This window comes from Mauremys mutica, chromosome 10 (genome assembly GCF_020497125.1).
Source record: "Mauremys mutica isolate MM-2020 ecotype Southern chromosome 10, ASM2049712v1, whole genome shotgun sequence".
Taxonomy (NCBI): Eukaryota; Metazoa; Chordata; order Testudines; family Geoemydidae; genus Mauremys; species Mauremys mutica.
The window spans coordinates 42808382-42834429 of record NC_059081.1 but is presented as its reverse complement, the minus strand read 5'-3'; the positions used below and the strand labels follow the sequence as shown (position 1 = coordinate 42834429).

Here is a 26048-nt window from a genome sequence, read left to right as displayed (position 1 = left end):
TGTCATATTTATAAAAATTAAAATATATTGCTAATGATTGAAAACGCTATCAGAGATGGCATTTTAAATTATCCTGGCTCTTCTTGCCTCAGTTGGCTGGTATTTAAAATCACCTTGGCCCCCAAACCCTGGCCTGGCTGGTGTTTCAAATCACTCTGGCATCAACAGTCTGGAAATGGCACTTTTAAATAAATGACCCTCAGCACAAATAGTGGCATAAAATTGGACACTAAAATGTTTTCTTTTCAAGAAAGAACTCAGCCTCACGCTCTCGGTTTCACAATTCTCTCCCTTTCCTCCTTTATCCCCTCTTTCTCACTTCAGTGCCTTTCAGAAACTACTCAGAATTTTATTCACCACTTAATTTTTCCCTCCCACTTTGAGGTCCCATGTTGAGGAAGGCTGGCCAAGACTCTACAGAATCCATCATTGCTCCATACTCAACTGGAGAGGTAGTCGTCAAGCAACTTGAAGTCCTCATGAAGCAAGAATCTCAGACTGGGAAATGTACCCAGATGTCTGATATGCCAGCACAGAGGAATCTGAAAAGGTCTGGATCCCCAGATTAGTGTCATGATCTCTGTTCAGAGAGGGTCTTGTAAAGAACACCCAGTCAGAGACAATGGACAAGACCCATGCCTTGATTCTCAGAGGTACTGCGTACCCTAGCCCTACAAGTCCTCCAACCCAGGACCAAAGCCTCATTCAGCAACCAGCACTCAACCTGTCCCAGTAATCCAACCAGTCTGACCCCAATTCCCAGCATCCCTTCACCATCCTCATTTTTCCAGCACCGAAAATCCTACCTTTGTTTCTTCCTGTGACCCAACGCGGTGGATTATGCCTGAAAGCAGCATCCTCCTTTTTATAGACCATCTGTGACCGCAGATGACGGCAGCTCTCCTCCTCTCTTCATCTTTCCTCCTCTAACGAGGCCCTGCTGGTAGGCCCCATTGCTGTGGATCCAGGATGCCTGGACTAAGTCAGCTTCAGACCATGTAGGTCAGTGGTTCCCAAACTTTAACAACCTGTGAACCCCTTTCACTAAAATGTCAAGTCTCGCAACCCCCCTCCTAAAAATGAATACTTCCAGGGGATTTTCTCCTTTACCTGAGTATAAATTATAAAAGCGGTGATCTTGGAAATATATAATTTGTTTTTATGACATACTCATTACACACTATTTAGTATTAATTATTTATTACAGTATTTTTATTACATTATGAAAACAGCAACACTCTTCCAAGATCTCACTTTCATAGCTTGTATCACTTTGAATAAGTCTGTTATAAGACAAGGCTCCTATGTTTCATCAAGGAGTATCAGATGTGAAACAGCATGAAGGTATTTAAGAAGCCAACTCAAAGAGTTCCTCCTACACAAGCAGTCCAGGCAAACAAAGCTTAAACTTGTTCTTTATAATAATTTAAAAAACACTAGCTGCCCATTTAATTTTAAAGCCAGCAAAAAATATCCACCTCCCTTTCCATTTCTCATAAGGAGTCTTGAAGTTTAAATCTCCTCAGTGTGGTACATATGCTTGCTTTGATCTGCTTAGCTCTTGGAAGTCCAAGGGCTCCGTGCTGCTGGCCCCGAGCTGCCCGGGGACCCTAGGGAGAGCTCTGTCCGCTATTAGGGACCCCCCCCCGAGAACTCGCTGTAACATTTCACGAACCCCAGTTTGGGAACCACTGATGTAGGTGTAGCATTTCACCATGTTTGTGCTATGAGAGTACTGTATGGAGGTTGCAATGGTACTGGAGCCCAGAACCATGCTGTCTTCTAAAGGGACACAAATCTAATAAAAAAAACCATATTCAGGCATAATTTGCCTATTTCTTGCTTCTACTGGGAAGAAAATGGAGAATGGCATATCAGCTCCCTTGGCTCTCCTTCCAGCCCTGATTAAGACCCTTTCAACTACTGGATGGGGGAAAAGTTTTTAACTGTGGGCCAGTTCCTCAGCTGGTGTGAATCTGTGCAACTTCATTGAAATAACTGGATCTATGGCTGATTTACACCAGCTAAGGCTCTAGCTCTTTGAGTCTATATCAGAAGATCTATAACAAACTAGCATTTGGGATCAGCTTTGAGGACTAGAACACACTTAGCTTTAAAAGGACAAAGGAAAATATCAAAAAGGAACTGAGATCCCAGGAAGGCAAAGAAGCACAGTGCAATGGTGCATGTTCAATTAGCAGCCAGGGTCTGATGTCAAGAGTGTTCAAAGCCAGCATAATTCATTAGCCAACACATTCCAATAGTCAATGCGATACACTGCTGACAAACCAATAACTGGTTGGAGGCAGTAGTTTTCAGTTTATGGATTCTGTAAACCATTGGTGTTACGATTGCTACAATCTGAGGTGCATTTTAAACAAAGAAATACGATGAGCAGGAGCCCTGGGCTTTGGGACCCTTTGAGGACCTGGTTTTGTCAGAAAGTTCCTGGGCTTCTGGGGTCTGGCTGGTTCTATCCTGCAGCTGGATCTGTTTAATAGTTGCAGATTTAGCAGTCTCCCAAATATTTTTATTCTTAATCTAAGAATGCCTTTTATTAAAAGCTGTTAGTTAGCTCTGTGTTTCTGCAGAGCAGGTAGCTGAACACTGAGTCTTCAGAGGTCTGCCAAAAAATAGACATCACCACCACCCAAAACCCAACATTTTCTCCTCCTCCCTTTTATTGCTTCATCTCAAGAGAATCAATTCTGCAAACTGAAACTATAACTGGTGTTTAAATTTCAAGTTTAGCCTGAAAGATAAATATTAAATGTTAAGGGATAAGAGGCTGAGCTGTTAATTCTAGTTTTGTAATACAATGAATAAAGGCACTGAAAATGCTGAGTTTTAAAAGATTATTTCCTATTAATTTTAATCTATAAGTACTTGCAAATATTCCTTGATCCATCTATAAATTAATTTAATCAATTTCTTCTACCCAAAACACTCACTTCCGACTAGGATGCCAAGAATCATCAGTATTTCCCAGCCCAATTTGAAGATGAGCTAGTTAATAATAATTCTTAGCAACTTACAGTAGATAGTGCTTTTCAACCATAGCTCTCAAAGACTTTTACAGGGTAGATGCAGTAAGTGCTATTCTCCCCATTTTACAGATGGGGTAACGGAGGCACAGTGAGGTTAAAGGGCTGAGACACTACAATAATAAAGACCTCATAAGCATATAAACAAACAGAAACTAGACAAAGGCCAACATTTTCAGATTTGGGTACCTCATGTTAGACACCTAATTCAGTAGTCTGGTTTTCAGGATGGTGAGTGTTTGCATCTCCCATTGTCCTGCACGGAAACTGCAGGTGCTATGAAAACCCAGCCACTTATTTAGCTGTGGTACATATGGATTTAGGTATATAATTTCAGTCACCCATGTGACTGAGAACCCAGGTCTGACTCTGTAGCTATTGCTTAGCCCACTAGACCATAGCAGCATTACTGCATGTTATGTGCTGTGCTACAATAGATAGACTGTACTGCTCTGTAAGACTTATCTATACTTTAAAAACTGCAACACCATCCTGTCAGCCCACCCATACTGGTCAGAGTCAGTAAGTAAAGGGTTTACACAAAATACCATTTGATTAATAGTTAAAGGAGTGAAAAATATATGTTGTTCAACATATAAAACCATCATTCTGTGAGACTTACAATGTATCTGGCCAGGATGGGAGGCAAAAATTTATTTCTTCTGTTGGAGGTTATACCCTCCATTTTAAATTTTGAATTCTCCCTATCATTTCACCCCAATACACTCTCAGACAATTCACAGGGAGCGAATTAAGCACAATCTCCATAGCAAACATTGCTAGAAGGTCTGGAAATATTAAGACAAAGTTGGAGTATGTGCACACTTGACAGAACAAACATTGTAAATCTTTAATAAAATAGAGCCCTTTCTGGCACAGGCACCACTGGGACGGCTACAGGAAGTTTAGTAGATTAGAATGCCAGATGAGATGCTTGTTTCTCTTGTTCTTCTTAGGGAATTTAGCGAACAATTTCATTTCTTGGTGAGGGTTAGCAAAAAGAGTGGTTTCTGTTCACACAGATTCTATCACTGCACAGAGAGAATGTTTCATTCTAGTTGCGAGTTCACCAAAACCTGAAAACTCAAATTGAACATTTGTGCTCAAGGGTGTTAACCCAGGGAGTTTTGTTTGGTTGGTTGTGAAATGGACAAAACCAGCTATATCCTCTTCCACACACACCACTTCTCCTTCTCAACAGGTTTTCTCCTGCCTGAAGCCTTTAGTGTTCATGTAGTTAACTGTCTCTCTCATGCTACTTAGTTCAGGCCAGGATTCAACCCTATAGGCTCAGAAAACAAAAGGCAAATAAAAAGATTCCAAAATGTATTATTTTTAAAAAGCCTCAAGATTTTGGGGGGGTCTGACAATGTTTGAATGCTTGGGTCTGGCAATACTGCAGACCTGAAAGTAGCACTACAGGCTGTGTCACTCAGCCTGGGACCTAGAGAGCCAGGATGAAATATCAGGTCTAAGTGATGCCTCTCTTTTCGATATGGCACTTGTACACTTCATTGCTTTTAAGGGCATGAGGGGCACTACTCTCCACTCCCGGAGGGAAACTACCAGTAAAAATACCTACCTGAGCATGAAACAGGATTGCTGGTAACCACATCACTCCCCCACAGCCAAACAAAAGTGCAATGGTCACCTGCTAATGGTCCGGTGTGTGTGTGTGTGTGTGTCAGACAATATGAAGAGCCAGCTTCCCCTGGGGCGGGGGTGGGGGGTGGAAACAGAGGTGGGAGTAGAAGGCTTCCTTCCTCAGAAGGCAGCTAAAGAGGAGGGAAAGTTCAGAGCTTTTCAAAGGGAGTGGGGCCCAAGAAGGTCCTGGCTTGGCCAGCCCAGCTGGAAAACAGATGGAACTTTACTAGTTTTCAGCCAAGTCTAAAACTTTCTTACATTTGCTAAAAAGTTATTGAAGGTCAGTGAATGAAGGGTTAATGACTAAAACTGAAGCCTCACACTTTCACTTACTTGACTTCCCCCTTCATATATAGATTTTAGCCATTAAAAAGCTTGACACACAACATTTAACCTAACAACTGAGCATATAAATTCTCTCACTTGATTCATTAGGAGTTCGTTATTCTTCGGCTATTGCCAGAGTCTCCCCAGCTATGTTCCCAATGTCCAGGATTTCTCTTTATAAATGTTATCCGACAGCAGGAATAGGAGTAGAAGGCTTATTGGTAGTCGCTTCTTTTTCACATGCGTTCTCTCTGGAATTCATTTTTTCTGTGGGTTTGTGGTTACTGCTGTAACGTATGGGACAAAACTCTTCTGGCATTCTCAGAGAGCTGACAGACATTTTCCCATTCATTTATATACAACACATTGAGCCAGAATCTCAGCTGGTATAAATTAGAATATCTCCCATTCAGCCAATGGAGCTACACCAATTTACACCAGATGACAAGCTAGCCCATTGTCTGTAATAGAGACTAACAGGGGGGCATAATACTACACAGAATATGTGGTGAAAGCCAAAACAGAACTTCATGCACTTTCTAGCCAGTTCCTAGTGCCTGGGGCACAGACCACAGACAGTAGTAGAAAAAAGGAAAGCTAAATGTGTGACCAGCCTAAACTTTCTAATTATCAAAGCAAACCCTTATGGAGAATGGAAAGTGCAGAAGCCAACATGCCTTAAAAGGAATTAATGGCAAGAAATCTGCTGATATGAATAAACCTAAACAAGCAACAAAAGTTACAATCAAAATGGTTCAGCCTATAACATGGGGTAAAAACAACATTTATAATCAGAAATCAAACTACCAGAAACTCCACTCCAAAATTCCACAAGGCAAAAATCTGTAATACTTATCAGCCTGGCAGGATAGAGAAGGAAGCCAGTGAACATGATGGAACAGAAGTAAAGCCAAGTAGCAAGCAAGCACACATTCAAGCTGTCAGGAAACAAAGCCACTGATCAAACCCTAACACCTTCCAGCCCAGGAGTGCTCTGCTAGAATCCCATTAACACTTCATAACAGTAAATCTGCACACAGAGAAGGAATTATTCTATAAAAAACACCAAAAAGTAATCAAAACAATCAGTGGAAATCAGATTCCATTCTTCTCCAGAAGGATGTGATCTGAAGTGGGAAGTAAGCCTCAAGCATCTGAATGGTCACTATGATATAAATATATGCCTTCTCAAAGGTGAGCTGGTTCTTCTGTAGCACGGGGCCAACCGTGAGCACAACTGCTTGCCTGGGGTTCTCATTCTTATGGGGAATGTGGCGGGGACAAGTTGTGTGGACTCTGCAGTCACTGACTGGCATTATATCCATTTCTGGCAGTGGAACCAAAGTGTGTAGGAGAGAACAGAAAACAAATCAAAACCTGACCAGAGGCAAATGAAGAACTCATAAAATATCACCTCCCTCTGGCAGTGGGACCAGAAAGACAGAGGCAACTCATGGCATGGCCTGATTCCTTCTTCCAGCAGCCTTGAGCCCAAGCTTGCGTGTTTACATTCTTTGGCTGAACAAACTTTTCTATTTGTGGCTGGAGTGATGTGTTTCTGAGAAGGTCCCTGCTTTCTCCAGGGTCCTCAGTCTGGAACCTTGCAAGGCATTCAGTGCTTCCTGTCTTTCGCTAGAAAGTCAGGCCAAGCTTATTTTCAACATGTCTTATGGAAATAGTGTTTTATGACAGTTCTTATTAAAATATCTAAGAACGATTTTCTCACCCTCCCCACCTTGTAAAATTTAAAGAGATTCACACAAGAACCCAACACAACACAAGGTTTGTGCTTACTGCAGGGAATTGGATAATGCAGGGGATTGCTAATGGTCAAAGTTTTGCACCTCCATGCTTCTGAATCTGGTCATTAGTGATTAGAGCTGCAAAATTTGGATCTGGATTTTGAATGCCTAGTATTTGGAGCTGAGGTTTTGATTCAATCCATCATCAGAGATAAAGATCTGCAAGGTTGAGGTTCAGACTGAATCTCCCTGCCCATCTCCATGAGTGACCAAACTCTTTACCATATGATGGCTGGGCAGTGGCCTGCAATTGCTAGTGGACAAGTGTCCACCTGACCGCTCAGAAACTCACACCACTAATGAGCAGAGAGACCAAAGGCTGCATGAACATAGTAGCTATTCTCTCTTATCTGTAGAAGTGGTTTCTTCAGGTCAAAATTGAGGCATCGTGCAGAAATGATCAAAACATTTTACTAATACAAACTGAGACCTTTCTAAGATATGCTCTATATTTAACACAAACATGATGCAATCAACTTGTTTAGTTTCGCATGTTATGACTATTGCTGTGCTCCTCAGTACCAGAGGATGTATCATAATCATTGTATTATATGCATATAGTACGAAAACAGGCAAAAAGACTTTTTAAAAGCTTTACTTTAAAAAAAAAGTAGTCTTTAAATTGTTGCAAATAAAGATCAGAAATGTATCAACCTTAATTTATTTGAGAACAGCGAAAGCTTTTAACACTCCTAATGCTCACATGGCTCCATGGTGGTGGCAATATTTAGGAATAAATACTTCAAGGAGAACAAAGGAGAAACCAAGCAAGTGTAAGTAAATACTCTATCATGCTGGCTATTCTAATTAGTTTCTAAATACTTATCTTCTTAGCATTCAAGTCTACACCATCTGGCTCTGAAGTGCAAGTTAACTTTCTTCACAGTCATACGATAATCTTTTATTTACTGTATTTCCAGACAATTCTTGACCTGTTAAAAAAAATGGATGCGACAGATCCACTTGTCCGATGTGTCATTTTAAAACGCTGGAGGTAAGGTGAAAGCAGCAGCTTTATTTATCACTGAGTGTTTTGCTTGAATGCTAGTAAATGGGATTTCTTACTCTGCCAATAAGCACTTTAAGTTTGTATCACAGCTCTGAATTCTACAAAAGTTGGAGCTTTACATGGTGACTCAGGATGGAGACAGACCATACTACAGGGTTGTGAAGTGCTTATAACAATGGTCACATTTAGAAAAGTGACCAAAAACATCAGCTTAGTCCATTGTGCCATTCAGAAAATAAGTATACATATGCACAATGAGGAGGGAGCAGAGTTTAGGATGACATGGGAAATTTACCTGTGACTGCATTGGCTTATAGGTCTGATCCCCAGTTCCTTAGACAGCTGGTGTGCGTTGATCACTTCTGATCATGCTGATTAGATTGTCCCATAGCTACTCTGTACATGTTCCTTTTCCTCTTAAAAAAAAGGGCAGTGAAATTGAGAGAGATCAAAATGAAAGGTGAGACCATAAGGTTTCTTAACCACTCTACAATAGATTTATATATTACCTAGCTAGCAGAGCTCACACCTTTTACTCTTGCTGAGCTCTGATCACCGCCCTTGCCTGAAAACAGCTGCTCTACTTAACAGAGAATGTTTATCAACAGCACAGCTTTGTAGACATTTGTCAGTGTGATTTAAACAAACAACAACAACAACAAAATTAACACAAATAGCAGATGTGATTACTGGCAAGAATAAATTAGGTGAATTGTGCACTTAGGTGTATGAGGTGAGGTTTGCAGATCAGAATAAAGGGATAAACAAACAATCTTTTCAGATACTTATTCACTTGTGAAGAACCCATCTCAGATGGTACTTGAATGGGGACTCTAATTAGCATGATGTAGTAGAGCTGACCTGAGCTCATTTGAGATCCAAGTTCAGCTGTAGATATTTAGACCAGTTTCCCCCCAAAGGTCATAAGGTCAAGGTTCTCAAATTATTTCACAGTATGGAGCGTATCTTAATAGAGATTCTCTTTTGATTCACATCTCTTATGGACAATTAATTTACCAATGGGAAACAAAACAGACCCAGCACCACACGGCTAGCAACTCTACAAGCCACCAGCATGTACTCTTTGGAGTGCCAGGGGTCCACCACCCATCTTGAGAATTGCCACTGTAGGGAATTTGTGAATTACTCTGCTGATTCCATTAAAAATGGGATAATATTATTGAGAGATTGCAGTGAGATGCACATGCCTGTTTGGTAAGGCCAGTGCTACAAATGTAACCAAGTAATGAACTCTGCTATGGGGTTGGATTATTAAGTAGACCGCTTTAGATTACATAGTTCAGATATCTCCACTGTCTCATAATTATAATTGATTATTGAAACAACCCGGTGCCCCCATCCTTCTTTCTGCCTCCTGAACCATACATTAGAAATGACCATTTCCAGTCTTAGATTTATTACATATTTTGGAATTACTTTGGCACATAGAACCAAATTCTGCCCTGCCTTGCCCACCTTGCAGCCCCATTGGCTTCAGTACTACATTAACTTTGTAGCTGTAATTTACTATCAATGCAGCTAGAGTGATACTAGCAACAGTGCAGCTAAAACTCAGGCATTTTTACCACTGTTTCTCCAAACCCTTGGAGCTCTACCTATGGTGAATTATGTGTATAAAGCAAGTCTAGGTTACCTGAGGTCATTATAATTGGGTAACACTATTTCCCTGAAATATGCAAAGTAATTCATTTGATTAGCAGCCATCACTCCATCAATACAACATTAGCAAAACTTCAGTAATCCATTTAACCTGGGCAAGTATTTTTTTTTCATGGGCAAATAAATCATTAGTTTTCTCATCATGGCAGATTAGACAATTGTGGTGCCTGTATATCTTCATGATGATGATTTTACTATGTATTTTGATGTAGACTAAACTAAAAATAATGCCGAGCCTAAAGTTCGGGTTCCCTTGACAATCGTTAAGTACACAGTAATAAAGTTAATTTAACAGACTCCCTCACTGACTCCCAGATGGCATTTTGCTCACAACAGCAAAAATGTAAACAAAGCTTAGACTCCTTCCCACATACTATCCCACACATTTTATAGCCCTCCTCCATTCTAAAATCGGGGGGGAGGAGGGGGAAATGGGCTTGTGTATACAGGGCCTAGGATTGCAAGGGATGTGAAACAGGCCAGAATTTCATCCTGCGTGTCAAAGTAAATCTAGAAGATGGCCTCTTCCTCTTTCCATATAGCCAGAGGGGAAAATGGACCTTGCAAAGCTATGCTAGACAGCACACTTTTTGAGTAATGTTCATGTTAGTTACACACATAATTAAAACTCAGGATTTGTTTTTTTATCCCCCCTCTCTTTTAATTAATTAGCCCAACTGAAATAAGTGAAACCATTCCCCTCATTATTTTTTTTAAGTTTTGCCAAATCACTGAAATCTCTCTCTGAATGAAATCAGGCGTGACAGTAATCTGTCTGAGAATTTTTGTCCCACCTGAAAAACCAGTGTTTTGTCTAGCTGTACCAGTTCAAGTCCAACTTCAGTGGCACTAACTTCTAACTGCAGTAATGCTAACCAGACATCCTGCACCATATGTCTAGAACCAACGGACCTGGCTCTGTCAGCGTGTTGTGTGCACAGGAACCCCAGGCAGGAGAGCTCTATTACTACTTTACTCAGATGGGGGTGCCACTTCTGATGCCTAACATCTTCTGTGCCCCCCCATGCCCTTTCCCTGCTAGTGGCTGCATTATAGGAATAGGGCCAGTCTGGATATTCATTTACCAAGAAGTGGAAAATAAATTAATGTGCGCAAAAGCAACTCTAGTACCCATACAGGTGACTAACATTACCAGCTGCTAGCAGATTAAAAAACACATGGTTTTGGACCAGTACCTCAGACTGAATTGCACCCCAGGGATACTGCCATAAGAAGGACAGAGGGAGTTTCTGTTCTACTGCTTGCAATATGTGGGCCTGATCCTGTAAGATGAAGTCATCTTTGAAGGCAATGAGAAGGTGCTCAGCGAGTTGCAGGATTTGGCTCTCTGCTTCAAAAACAAAAGATGGAAAAAGAGAAAACCAGCCTCCTTTTTGTTAAAGTATGTATGTAAGTGGGACAACATGGTTTTGCTAAATTCAGATTTCTGGTCTGTGTAGGTTCTTATATTGCTCATCAGGGTGGTATCTGAGCAGTTCCTCCTATTCATATTCATGACTAAAATGAGTTTCTTTTGGGCTTAGGTAGAGGTGAAAGTGAAAGCCGCTGGGGGTGGGGGGAAATAAGGGGAAGCTGCCCTGGGGCCCGGCGATTTAAAAGGACCCGTCAGTAGCTGGAACCCCGGGCCCTTTAAATTGCCACCAGAGCCCTGGGTGGCGCAGGCCAGGCAGCGTGGAAGGGCTGGCTGGGGAAGGCTGAACCCCCAGGCCCACCCCTTCCGCCAGAGGCCCCACACCTTCCGGGGACCTAGAGCCAGGCCCCTGTACCGGTAAGTCTTTTATCTCACTTTCACCCCTGGGCTTAGGCATAATCTGTGCCCACTTAAACCTCCTTCCCCTCTGCCTCTCCCTTCTACAGCCTTCTTCTTTCACTGTACATTCAGTAGTCTGGAGAAATATTATTCTGCAGGAGTTACCCATTACTTCATCATACAATACATACAATATAGAAGGGTCCAGGCAGAAAAGGTCTCTCCCCTCTCTTCACAAAAGAAATAAAATTAATAACCAGACAAGCAATTTAGTAACATGCTGGATCCTCAGCTGGTGTAAACTGGCTTAGATCCATTCACTTATAAAGAGGCACTATGGCCTAGTGGAGAGAGCACTAGATTAGCACTCAGGAGACCCAGTTTCTAGTCCTGACTCTGCCCTTAGCTGGATGACCTTGAGCAAGACACTTCACCCCTCAGATTCCCCATCTGTAAAAGGGGCCGATGATACGGACCCCACTTTGAGATACACGGATGAAAAGCCCTACAGAACAACAAGGTACTATGATTGTATAATGAGATCATACAGCAGATCAAACTCCTCCTCCCTCTCCTCCGAGCCCTCACCAGAACAACCCTGAACCTTTGGCAGGTTTTAATCTATAAATATGCAGGACACGATGATTGCTACCAGCGCCCACAAATATCCTCACCCTCCTACATATATTCTATGGACCGTGTGTGCGCACTCATAGGTGGTAGATTTTTTTTTTAAAGAGAGATATATACACAATATGTATAAAAATCTGTTTATTTATAACTGGGGTGGAAGGTAATACGTGTTATCGTGGTCATCTGTGACTTATGCAGGGAAAATGCAATGGGCTGGATTCTCTGGTTGCCTAAAGTCACTTTGTATTATGTAAGCATAAACAACGCAAAGTAGTCAGAAAGGGAGTGGATAATTTTCCCTGAGCCCAAGAACTCTCCACTGGGTATAAATTTGATAGCCTTCTGATCCGAACAGCCTCTTATCCCTATCATATAGGGAAGAAGGGGGCATTCTGGGAGGTGGGCATAGACATGGCTGAATAGAGTTGTGAGACATTCTGCCAGTAGTATGAGTTAGGATTGCTCAGAGACGCAGCCTTAACTTGTGGTGGTGTTGGGAGCTCTGAATTAGGGTGTTGCAACCAACACCCTGCACCACCTCTTTTCACGATGGCTGATGTACCTCCTCCATGCCATCCCAGAAGCCAGTGGCATCACAAATACACAAACCACACTATTAGGAGAACACAGAAATGCTATTTAAGTAAATGAACACAGTTAAACTAACAACACCGACAGCAGAGAAACAGCCTAAAAGAATGTATAATGTTTTTAAATAGCAATTTTTATAAGTTAATTTTTATTGCCTCACTCTCTAAAATAAATCCAGGGGCCTGACTTATTATTAAAGTTTAATTTCACATTTTGGTTTCTGGTCTCTACTCTTAATTTATTCTATAGCCAGCCTTCCAAAAGGAAAAGAGCTAGAGCAGCTGGAAAGTTTTACAGCCAGGCTATGCCTAAATTGCTATGGTTAAAAAATAATTCAGTTGTAGCCTCTACCTTCAGGGAGCTACTTTATTCATTAAAAATATATATTTACTGTTCTGTGAAAAACACAACATAACCATAGCAGAATCCAGTGATCAAAGTATTGGTATAATGTTTTACACAGGTCCTAACACAGATTTCCACCAGTCCTGGGTTTCGCAGGACTGTCCTACTTTGACCCTGACAAACCTCCTATTCCACTCAAAGCAGATTTCCTGCATTCAGGGCTGCCCAGAAGTCTGGCCTGACTACCCCTCCATCTCCATCTTGGGAGGGACAGACAGGTCAAAGTGACACTGCATCTCACTTTAGCTACTTGAAATGTTGGGAGGTATGGTAACATGTCAAGCAAAATTGGGAACCACAATTCTTTCACTTACAGCTACTTTTATCCATGGATCTTGATGTGCTATTAGAGCAGAAAAGGGGATAAATATTACTACCCTGGCTTTGCAGCTGAAGAAACTGAGGCTTAGAGTGGATAAGTAATATAGCAAGTTGGTAGCAGAACTAGGAGTAGAATTTAGGTCTCCTAAATTAGTCCCATATGCTAAACACTAGATGGTGCTGCCTCCCGTGAACTTTATAGCAACCACCTAATAGGAATCTCTACACTGCTCCAGGTCCTTAATTACTTCAGAGTCATTAACATATTGGTAGGTATGATCGTATTGGATTGTTAAGGCCTTAGCCTGCAGAAAACAGACCCCGCGGCTGCCAGCCACCAATGTTCCTTGGGCTTTCTTGGCCATGCAGTTGTAAAAGCTGCTCCATATTTACAGAAGGTATTTCCTACTCAGAAGTACCATAACTACACAACAGCCCTACAATGGACATGTCTACACTACCACCTATATCAGCAAAACTTATGTCGTTCAGGGGTGTGGAAAAAAAACACCTGAGCGACACAAGTTTTGCAGGCATAAGTGGTAGTGTGCACAGCGCTATGTTGGTGGGCGTGTCTCCCCCATGGGCATAGAGCAGCTACATGAGCTATCTTACAGCAGCGCAGCTGCATCAGTACAGATGTGCCACTGTAAACTCACTAGTGTAGACATGGCCACAATCCCCTAATTCTGCCACTTTCCCATGGGCAGAGTCAGGTCCGGCTCCAGCTTTTTTGCTGCCCCAAGCAACAAAGCGAAAGAAGGAAAAAAAAAAGATAAAGCCGCGATCAGTGGCAGTTCAGCGGCAGCTCTGCTGCGCCACTTCATTCTTCGGTGGCAATTCAGCAGCAGGTCCTTTCCTCCGAGATGGACTGAGGGACCCGCCGCCGAAGACCCGGACGTGCCACCCCTTTCCATTGGCTGCCCCAAGCACCTGCTTCTTTGGCTGGTGCCTGGAGCCAGCCCTGAGCAGAGTCACAGACTAAACCAAGCTGCGTTATCATGTAATTATGGGTAGGAGGCTGGGAATGTTCAGTGTTGCTTAGTGGACCAGCACCTGAAAGGCTTGAATTCTTGTCTGGTTGATGGAAGCGTCCTTCCTACTTGTCTATGAAGCTGAGGTGTGAGAGGCCCTTTCCAGACCCAACACCAGGAGTGAGATCCTGATCCTATGGAAGTCGGGGGAAGTTTTTTCCATTAACTTCAGTAGGGACAGGAGTTCAACCCACGTACTTACCTCCTCCCACCAAGCAAACCAGTGCATCGCTCCCCACTTCCCATCCCAGTAGAGCTGCACATGGATAAGAATCCAGTAATTCCCACAGAATACATAGTGTCACCAAGGGAGGGGGAGAGACATAGGAAAAAGACCAAGAGAAAACCAAGTTGCAGAACATACCAGGTGGGATATTTCCCTGAGGTTCTCCTCCCAACTCCTCTGCCATTGTCTGGCACAAAGAGAGTTTTGATGGTGGTGATTGTTGATCTGGAGAACACTGACCTTTCCCTTGAGTATGCTGCCAATATCCTCAACCTGTCCAGGTCAGAACGCTGCAGAAACTGTGTTTTATAGGGCTCTGAGTTTAAAGTACGGTTTTAAGCTGAAAAGTAAAAAAGTACCTTCTTACTCAATAAATCTCTTCTCCTTGTGTGTTCAGTCACATCTGCTCACTAATGCCCAAACTAAGATTTTAGCATTACTACAACACAGCCCAGACAACTAAAAGCAAGGAAGCAGAGATCGACTCGTTTATGAATCTTGCTTACTTCTACTCCTATCAATAACTTTGTGTTCCCATCAGTTACATGTTTCAAACTCATTGAAGCCAGAGGGCTGGCACAGATGTTATTGAAAGCAATGAAATGGGGGAAGAATGTGTCTTGCTGAACCTTTTATTACTGGTTAATATGATTGTTGTAGTGCTTAGGAAATGGGTACTGTCAACATAGGAACTCCAGGGGGTTAAAACAAAGAATTTTATCATGGGGGTAAAAAAAAGGGGTCAACAGAATAAACTTGGTAAAGCCACCAATTAATATATTAGCAATGTCTATTAGATAAGACTCCACCCACTGACCTCACCCTCAACCCCACTCCTGTTCCCCAGGGTGCCTTAACAATAATCCCACCTTCAGTTCTCCTCTGGCAGTTGAGAGTGACTGATGGGTTCTGACCACTTCCCACCTCCCCACTCACAGTTAGGTCTCCTGAGTCAGTGGAGTCCAGGGATGCTGGCAGCTCAGTGCTGCCTGGAAGGCCCCGGGGCCTCTACCAGCTGGTCTAGCTGAGGTGGATTCAGCTTTGATTGCTGGGTAGGGAGAAGAGCACCAGAGCACCTTAGGTAAGCTGCCATTATCTGACACTTCAGCTCAAGCCACCTCAACGCCATCACCAGTGTCAGTGCCATGTCTGCGCTGTCTGCCACCTCAAAAGTGCCTATGATCTGCACTATCCACTGCCTCAATTCCACCACTGTCTGACACGAGTGCAGCGCCATCCACTATTTTGTAGTTGCCTCAGCTCAGCATTTTCAAGAGGGGTCAGTGGTCTTCAGGACTCTTAACAGAGACCCAGAAGAAGGTAGGAGCCTCACCCTTTTTTTAGCCATCCAGCTTCCCCTACCAACTGCATAACAAGCATATTTTGTTTAGATCTCTTGTCCATTAGGATCAATAGCATTTTATTGCCCCCCAAGCTAAAAAACTGTAGTTTAGTCCAAATGTCCCAAACTGTCACCCAAAGAAGAGCTCTGTGAAAGCTCGAAAGCTTGTCTCTCTCTACAACAGATGTTGGTCCAATAAAAGATATTACCTCACCCACTTCGTCTCACATACTGAAAGTGAAATGTAAACGAGGCCTGGCTCATTCAGCCATTTTCTCTTGTCACCAACACATGCCTACAGAGAGCCTTGTCACCAGTGGAGTCCCTATCCATTTGGAGTTCTCAGTCACTCTTCTTTCTTTTCACCAATAGGTGTCAATAGTGAATTCCCTACTCTTTAGGGCTTCAGAGCTTATGATAGTATTCCTTTAAATAGGTTGGGAAACCATGGGCATTCCTGTCCTCTATTGCAGAAGCTACCAGAACCCGTCAAGAGCAAGGGTGTATGTATGTAATGAGGCCTTGTATGTTTCCATATAGTTAGTCAGTTATTTGGAACTCAACCATGTCCCTGTGTTTGTCTCACATTATTCATGTCAGACACAGAGCAAAGACACAGCACCCTTTATATTGTGGCAGTCCACGAAGGCAGAGGACAACACTCCCTTATCCTGACGGGCATAGAGAAGGGAAGATCCCTTCATTGTTGTATTTCAGATTAAGTTTGCAGGTCTGGAAATATAGGGTGTGGGGTAGGATCTCTTTCTTGTAATTAGAGCATTTTTCTGTGGAGACTGAAACACGATCATGGAGCTTCACAATGGCATTTTTACAGAGTAGACCTGCACTTTAGAAAGCAGGACATGATGCTTGATGCCATAAACAGAAGTTGTGAATATTTTTTGACTATCAATGTAACAGGCTCTTGCTCCTGACACCAGAATCACACATACCAGTTTGCTCACAGCCCCCAGCTTCAGCTAAAAATTGTGAAAGTGAGTTAACTTTGCTGTGCATTATTCTGTGTGGGTAGCCCTTACACTGTGTAATACTATACAGCTTCAAAGCACTAGACAAAATAGTAACATTCTGTTTAACCCCAATTAACGTAATTCTGGCTTTAATATTGTAAGTAACACTGGAGAAAGGAGGGCAGAGCGATAGGTGTTGCATAGAAGACCTTTGAGCTTGGTAGGATGGTTCAGAGGACCAGGATTCAAACGTGTTCAGCAGTTGTCATCACTTAAAGGTTTAAAGCTCAGCAAACCCTTTCAAAATATATCGCAAAGGGCAAGAAATCATAGCAAATCACTTTACCACCATGTCCAAGTAGCAGCATATTGTTCTACCCCTGAGGAGACATTCTGAGATTTCCTTTCTTATGAGGCTTTAAAATAAGTACTAAATTTAAGCTCAGGCCACAGACTTGTTGCCATCTTAAACAGATTATTTCTCCACAGCAACCAAATTCCTACTGGCTCATGTTAATTTCAGTGTAATTTAGCTGTAGCAGCAGGTATTATACCCTGCTGGCTTGAACCAGCTGGAAGCCTTGCTCTGCTTCCCCAGCTAGCAACTTCCTCTGCTTCCTGGTCACTGGTTTACAAACAGTAACTGACGCAACAGAGCCAGGCATAGTTGTAGGACAGAAATCTCAAGCCATGCTCAGGTTCTAGAGTTTGAATGCCAGCAGCCTGTGCCCCACTTTGCATTCCTACCCCCTGGTGCCAATTCAGTCTCTGTCGGAACCTGACCTCCTTTCTCTAATGCCACTCAACATAGTAAGTTACTGTCACTCAGCTGCTAGGCTTGCCCATACTTTCAGGATACCTCCTGGCTTTTTATATAGTTATATAAAATCAGGCTAGCTGGGCATACACCCTTGGGGCAGTAGTGCACTGCTGGACTATGGTAGTTGGGCCTCTGCATAACACTCAAAGCTTTAAGTCTCTGTTCTTCCATGTTCTTGTGCCAGGGCTTGATGAAACTCCAGAACAGCACCTGGAGCAAGGGAAGCCCCATTGTCATTACAACCAAGTCAAGGAGTTGGTCATAACATGCGTAAAAGCAGTAGTGTTGACAGGACCTAACACTGTCCCCATAGTATTATGTGGAGAATAAAGATGTTTGATTTAAAAAAAAACAAAAACCTAAACAGTCACCTCAGTTTGCTTGTTTGATGTTACCCTGCCTGATTGCTTAGAGTTAATCAAAGGAAGCAAATAAATGAAATAATCAGAGATAAGGCTCTTTAAGTGAACAATAGGGGGAGCGCTTCTGCCCGATTCCATCCAGGTGAGCAAGGTTTACTCTTCCTAGGTCTGAGCTTAGGATCAAAGGGGATACTAAACCTTAAGGGACCTGCCTAGGGAAATGAAGGGGTTGAGTGGGTTATCTGCAGCAGCTGGAGAGGAGTCTGAGAGACAAGCTGCAGCAAGCAAATGGTCATACCAGCTCAGAGAAGGAAGGAAGCAGGGTGAATGAATTAACCAACAGTTGCAAGGAAAGATTAGGTAAGGGGAAAATGTGCATATAGGCCATTATTGTTTTAACCTTTTACTCAGGGTGCTATGTACCTTTGGGTGAAAGAATACTGCTTTGTTTAGAAGAAACTTCTTTTGCAGTTTTAATCAGCTGCTGGTCATGGGCCACTAGAGGAAAAGTTTTACAGATGCCTAACAGTTGGCAACAGGGGGACTGCCACCAAGAGATTCAGTTCCAGAGTGATGGAACCAGGCATTTCAACCTTTGAGAGAGATGAAGAAATCCAGGCCTATCACCTGAGGAATAGACTTACAAAGGACAGAAAGGGATATAAAGGGATATAAAGCACAGCTCACCCTGTAACAGTGACATATTTTGTATTATTGCCCAAGGCCTGACAGCAAGTGGCATTCTAAAAGCCATGATTTTAATGTTTTTTCTTTTAAATAAGAAAGGCCGGAGTGAAGTGAATGTTAATTCTATTTCCTAACATTACCCAGATTTGCTTTCTTAAATGAATGGCTTTTATTCCCTGATCCTCATATTTATTTACCCAGCTGCTGTGTATTTTGACTTTCAGAACAGCTTTAAACCCTTTGCCTGCAAGCAGTCAGGATTTCCTGGCCAGCAGCTCTAATAGACTTTATGTCCGGAAATGCTGATGGCTTCTACCATTTGATAAAGGAATAAAGGTCAATCGCTGTATTTGTCCCTTCTCATTACTCCTATCTCCCTAGGGTTGCATCTATTCAGATTGATGATTTACTGGACAGCAAGCATATTGTCCTATGTACACACACTAAGCTTCTGCATTTTCTAGGATAGTCAATTGAGTCCATTACGTCAGTATTACCATTACTATTATTTTAGGTTTCCTATTTCTCTATTGCCACTGCCTTTATCCAGCATTCAGCAGTAGTTTTAAAACAGCTGACATTACCCATATCATTCAACAGTTTCATACATTAATCAGGCCAGAAGGGAGTATTGTGATCATCTAAACCAGAGGTGGGCAAACTACTGCCTGCAGGCCACATCTACTACTGCCAGGAGGCTACCCCGGCCCCTCCCCTGTTGTTCCCCCTCCCTCACAGCCTCAGCTTGCTCACTCCGCCACTGGCGCAATGCTCTGGGCAGCAGGTCTGTGAGCTCCTGGGGCAGCGCAGCTGCAGAGCCCGGCCTGACCCAGTGCTCTATGCTGTGTGGCCAGGCTCCAGCCAGGTGGCGTGGCTGTAGCACCGCCAGCCACCAGTGCTCCAGGCAGCACTGTAAGGGGGCAGGGAGCATTGGCTAGAGGGCAGGGGTGTGGATAGGGGTTAGGACGGTCAGAGGGCGGGGAACGGGGGGTTGAACAGGGGCAGGGGTCCCAGGAGGGCAGTCAGGAAGGAGGAGGGGATTGGATGGACTGGTGGGGGGCAGTCAGGGGAAAAGGAGAAGGGGTTGTTGGATGGGACAGGGGTCCTGGGGGGCCGTCAGGAATGAGAGGAGGGATTGAATGGGGCGGCGGGGATCCCGGGGCAGTCAGGGGACAGGGGTGTGTGGATGGGGCAGGGGTCCCAGAGGGGCCATCAGGGAACAGGGTGGATTGAATAGGGCAGGAGTCCCGGCGGGGGGGGAAGGCGCAGATAGGAGGTGGGGGCCAGGCCACGACCCTATCCCCTAATCGGCCCTCCATATAATTTACGAAACCCGATGCAGCCCTCAGGCCAAAAAGTTTGCCCACCCCTGATCTAAACTGACCTCTTACATAACACAGACCATAGGACTTCCCTGAATTAATTCCTATTGAACTAGTGTGTCTTTCGGAAAAATATCCAGTATTGGTTTAAAAGTTATTGCTGGATTCTCAGTCACTACAACCTATATGACGTTGTTCCAAAGTTAATTACTGTCCCTGTTTAATGAAAAAAGCCTCATTTCTATTCTGAATTCGGCCAGATTCATCTTCCAGCCCTTGGCTTTGCAATACTGTTTGCTGTCTGCTAGACTGAAGAGCCCTCACATTTTTGTTCCTCATATGGGTGGTACTTGGCTCTGATCAAGTCACTCCTTAACCTTCTTTGTTAAACTAAAAACAGATTAAGCTCCTTGAGTCTATCACTACAAGACAGGTTTTCCAATCCTTGATTTATTCCTGTGGCTCTTCTCCCATACCTCTCCAATTTATCAACATAATTCTTGAATTTTTGACACCAGAACTGGACACAGTATTCCAGCAGCAGTCACACAAGTGCCAAATACAGAGGTAATATAACCTCACTACTTCTCCTCATGATTCTCCTGTTTATACATCCCAGGATCACATTTGCCTTTTTGGCTACAGCACCACAGCTCATGGTCAGCTGATTATCCACCATGACCCTCAATTCTTTTTCAGAGTCTCTGCTTCCCAGTATAGAAGTTCCCATCCTGTAAGTATGTCCTACATTTTTTGTTCCTGAATGTATCACTTTACATTAGCAGTATTAAAATGCATTGTTTGCTTGAGGCCAAGTTATAAGTAATCAAGATCAATCTGTATCAGTTACCTGTCATTATTTACCACTCCTCCAATCTGTGTGTTATCACAACAAGCCTTCAGTACAAGTTTTCTTCCATATTATTGATTTAAATTTTAAATATTAGGACTCCACTAGAAGGACACCTAGTCAATGATTCCCCATTTACAATTACTTTGAGAACTACCAGTTAGCCAGTTTTTAATCCATTTACTGTGTGCCATCTTGATTTTGTATCATTCTAGTTTCTAATAAAAATATCATGCAGTATCATGTAAAATGCCTTACAGGAATCTATTATATTAATACTTACCTTCATCAACCAAACTTGTAATGGCATAAAAAATACTCTATGGTAGAATCTATTTTCCATGAACACATGTTGATTGGCATTATTATGTACATATTGTCCGTGCAGATAATGCTGACTAACCCTTCTCCCAACAAAACTCTAGTGTCAGACGTATGGCAGTGAAGCTGGGCTCTTGGGGTCTCTTCATTTTATCACTGGTATTGCAGTAACACCAAGGGCCCAGCCTCATTGTGGTAAGTAGTGTAAAACTGAACTGCAAAGCTTTTAAAGAAACATCCTTGATCATTAAAAAAATGTGTGTTTGAAGCTTACATCAAGTGTTAAAATAAGGGCAGTCATTTGTTAATCTGTGGTTTGATCTGAAGTGCTGGAAGAGTCAGATTATACTTTACAATCCCACAGTCTCAGACAACTTGTTTAAGTTCATCTGATTTTTGTAGATATGTCTCATTCCTTTAATGAACAAATACTTTTATATAGTATCCTTCAAAGGGATGCCATGAGATGCTTTATGGCATCATGAAAAAAAATTAAAAAGAAGTGGCATATCCACATACCCTAAGTGTTGAAGTAGTAGACTTGGTACTCCAGAACTGAACGAAGTCTACAGTTCTGGAACATCTCTTAAAGACCTTCTGTCCCTATGGTGTTAAGGTCTAACTTGTAACCATTAATTCTCTTAAAATCAAGTAACAATTCCAAGTCCAAACAGAATTTGATGGGAATCAACATGGGAAGTAAAACATGGGTGATGTTCTATCAACTGGGAACCTGTATGGCATTTATCAGGCACTGTGCCCATGGGCTAACCTGTTTAATGTGTTTATCCAGCTGCTAAGATGGATTCAACTACTATAGAATGTATGCTTTCATTTAAAGTAAAATGAAGAATGTTGGCTTTGATGGGAGATGGATCAAGTCTTAGGAGCGCTATGAAGTGTCTTCTAGTATTTGCTTAATGTGGTATATATTTAGATTTCAACTTAATTACAACATAAATTTTTCCAAATAACTTAGGTGAAGAATGGTATGCTTGATTTGCAGATTCAGTTTCCCCTCCCCATGAGCAATCCTGGATGCAACTAAAGTTACTAATTAAAAGTTTACAATGTTTACATTACAGTTTAAACAAATTAAACCATGTAATGTAGAAGCCTTTTCCATCTTTCCCACTAAAACTTTGCAATTTTAAGATAATTTTTAACATGCACTCATTCAATTACATTAAAAATACATTCCCAGCTAGGAATTTTTTGTATGATGTGTAAATCAGATTTTAACCTGTTAAAGGGCACACACCAAAACTTTACATGAGTGATGCAAAGATCCTTTAGAAAATGAATTTGCTCAGGTGCACATACGATTCATAACTGCATGTGCATTCCTTCAAATATAGAGGCTCAAACAGTTTTGAGAATGTATCTCATATGCACAATGTAGCAAGGGACTGAACAGTACTCAGAACCTGTAAACAAATGGAATACAGTTGGCATTTCGGAGTGACAAGGGACAGCTAGGAGAGAAAAGACTAAAGAAACAGAAGAATCCTTGTACCTTATTTTCCAGCAGTGACTTTCAAGGGACTAATACTACAGTCAGTGAAAATGGTTCTCCGTCATCTACTAGATGAATGAAAGCACAGGCGATAAAACACAAGATAATTTCCTGAAGAGCTTAAGCTGTTCACAGGAGCTGGCTGTTGCTTTGCCTATCTTCACAAAACAGTGATTACAGAAGTGTTCTTCTGGTTCCTGGAATCCTACCTTATTTAAAATGCAAGGTACAAGTGCAAAGCCCTCATTACTGTATTTTCTTATTTTTCTCATTCAGCCTTAGAAATTTGCATCACACTGAGTTCATTCTCGATAAATATCTAAAGCTTCTCAGCAAATTTGTCTCTAGAAAAAAGGACAAAAGTTTAAAAAAGTGTTAATTTGAACAGTCTCATGAGAAAGAAAAAGCAGGATTGTTTAGGCCCATTTTCTTTTTATTAATAATATAAGTTCTATAATCTCTTAACATTACAACTGGAATTTTACAGTTAATTTCACACTAATGACAAACACTGTTTGGCTTAATTAGCAGAAAGTTGAATTACAACCTTGATAGATACTAATTTCAAAGACTGAGAAACAGTTTATGTTTTCTGGATTTCAGTATTTATGCATCCTTGCTCTTTTGGTTAGGTTGGTTTCGGTTAATTAGCATTATTATGGAATAACTGTTTAACTTGGTCTCTGTTCACTGTTGAAAGGAAAAGGGGACATCTTTATATGTATCCTATCAACATAAGCAACATTCACAGTACTGACAAAGCCATGAAGAAACCTGATGTTCCTTCTGGTCTTCCAAGCTCTAAACCTGTACACGTTATTTCTTTTAAGAAGTTCCCTGTAATGACATTACACCCAAACTTCTGTAAGAGTGACTGAATGGTATATCCTAGTTGTAAAGAGATAACAGTCAAATCCTCATTCTACAGCTTTGAATTTTACTGAAAACCAGAGAAAACTAGCAGTTTCTTTTAAATACAAGTGGTGACAAAGTTAAAACTGCTTGTTTTGTACTGGAAACATGTCCAAGGTACCTCACAAAATGAAAAGTAATGCGCATTGCCAAGACTACACAGACATCTTATCTGCATAGACCAAGCTTCATCTTTGAATAGACAGCAGCTACAGTAAGTGAAGCCTGTGTGAAAGAAGAGAGAATAGGGGAGGAAAAATGTTGGAAGACTTAATTTAGCATTAAAAACAGTCTTTTTTACAATTGGTCGTGCTTTCTTTATGTACTTTTGTCTCCAATGGATGTGTTACTAGAATATAACCAACACTTTTTATCTGGTATGTTGATTTTCAAAAAAGTATTGAAATGCTGAAAATCTCACATTTTGAACTACTAGAGTTATGTATATTTTACAGATGCAAGATTTTAAATTAGGCTTTGAACAATCCATAGGACACTGTTTAAAAAAATAAAATTAAGAAGAAACTAAACAAAATGGCTATAAAAAGTGTATTAATTATAATTTGTTCACAGTAATTTGCAATTTACTATTTTCTCAGGCCTGTCCACTGCTATTACTGCATGTAGGAGCTCCAAGTTATTTCACTTTATTACACAGACAAGGCTAACTGATGTAAATTTTTACTTTGTGATATCAACTTCACAAGTCATCCGGTTATAATCACAGATTTATGGCTGCATAGATGACTGCATGAGAAGAGATTTACCTGTACAACTTCCATTAACATATAAAGTATGGGAAAATATGGTTAGGAAGGTAACACTGGGAGGGGGAAACCGTAGCATTTGTAGTGCCAGATAGTACTTTAAATCAAATGAGCCAACAAGACTTGAGACAGCACAACTTATTCATATTGAGTAAAATCACCATAATGAAATCAAGTCCTTCTTACTTTAATTCTGGTTGTGTTGTCATATTCCAAAAAGAAAATGTTTTTCATGTATCCATTCATTCATAAATCTGATTCTTCATAGTTAGACATGCTGTGTATATTGAGGCACATATTTACTGACTTCTAGCAAAATAATACAGCTTAAGACCTCTGTATTACAGAGTGATACTAGTAATCAGCAGGATTCCAGCTGCAGACATGTAACCACCATTTGCACAGAATGCAAAGTTGAGAAATCCACAGCATAAAAAAGAAAGATTACAGATTCACTTTGTTGAAAAGTACATGCTGTACATGTTGAATAAGGAACACTTACCCATATAGTGCTGGAAGTCAGAGCTCCCTAACACTAACTGTGATTGCAAATTTTTCGGTGCTGCTGAAACATGAACTCCATGGACTAAAACTTTAAAAGTAAAACACAGGAAGGCTGGATTCACTTTTTAAACTAAAATTTCATGAAACAAAGATTAAAAAAACTCTAGCTGCATTAAAAATACCACAGTAACTTCTTATTTCATGACTCGTAGACTACAATGAATTGTTTTAATTTGCTATCTTTTTTAATTCATATATTTGAAAGTGCTGTTTGGGTAGTCATAGTCTTTCAAGTGATTTTTAATCAGCTATTCTAAATTAGTTATAAAATAGCTTCAAAGTTTTGGTTAGATATGCAGTATTTTTCAAGCAATAGGATGATAAAGTATGGTAAATTTAAAATAAAATGAGTATTAAATTATGTTATCAGACTATGGTATTAATTTATAGATTATAAAAAATATAATCTTTAATGTTTTATTACTAAAATTGACAGCTAATTATTTTTAAATAGTTTAAAAACACAAATGTCTCAATTTTAAATTTAGGTTTTTCAAGTGAAGGTTACTTATATAAAGGTGTCCAAACTGCCCACGTAGAGTTGTGTAGCAGTTAGCTAATTAGCTAAAGATAGTAACTCAAAATGTAGACTATCCTATATGATTAAATACTTTATTTTAAATATCAAAAGTTGGATAATTTGCTTTAAGAAAAGAATCCATCTTAAAACATGAATCATGAATATTGACAAACAGTTTTAAATTTTAATTTCACTTGTTTTAAGATCCTGGTTTTAATGTAAAATTGTTTCAGGTCTGATATTGTTGTACAGATTGTTTAAGAAAATAAGTTCCATATTTTTGATTATACGGAGGCCTACATTTGCAGCTTCTAGTTATATAAATCAGTAATTCAGAAAGGCCAATAAGAAATTAAAATTAGAAACTTCATTTCCAGTCAGTATATTCTCCATTTTAGATTAATAAAACTGTTTCAACCTTGAAACCGTTGAGACCTGTTTTAAGATACAATGCTGGGCAAAGATTTATTTTAAAATAGCCAAAACATTTTCTATTGGGGAAAAAAGAATTATTTTGCATCTCCACAAAAATAAAGTGAAACTAGACACATTAGGAGTGCAGTGTTCATGAAGGCAATAATTTTATGTAACAAACCTGTTAATATAC

General features: G+C 41.0%; 1 protein-coding gene and 1 long non-coding RNA gene across 4 annotated transcripts in view; one reads left to right on the top strand and one right to left on the bottom strand.

Annotated features, from left to right (window-relative positions):
- The window catches only part of PDE11A (phosphodiesterase 11A), a 269591-nt gene extending 261762 nt beyond the window's left edge, over positions 1 to 7829 (top strand). Inside the window, exon 20 of the mRNA XM_045033135.1 lies at positions 7738 to 7829. Within this exon, the coding sequence (XP_044889070.1) occupies positions 7738 to 7815 (78 nt within the window). The 3' untranslated portion in view covers positions 7816 to 7829. The remainder of the gene's footprint in view (positions 1 to 7737) is intronic.
- Positions 1 to 23020, bottom strand: part of LOC123378890 — a 48008-nt gene extending 24988 nt beyond the window's left edge. For 2 of the 3 annotated variants that reach the window (XR_006582777.1, XR_006582778.1), the window contains exons 1-4: positions 22888 to 23020; positions 14728 to 14827; positions 10703 to 10857; positions 8122 to 8242 (exon numbers count right to left, since the gene is read on the bottom strand). This is a non-coding gene — a long non-coding RNA (uncharacterized LOC123378890). Of the gene's footprint in view, positions 1 to 7530; positions 7750 to 8121; positions 8243 to 10702; positions 10858 to 14727; positions 14828 to 22887 lie in introns of those variants that run through there. The other variant, XR_006582779.1, reaches the window with a different exon arrangement.
- Positions 23021 to 26048: the final 3028 nt, after the last annotated feature.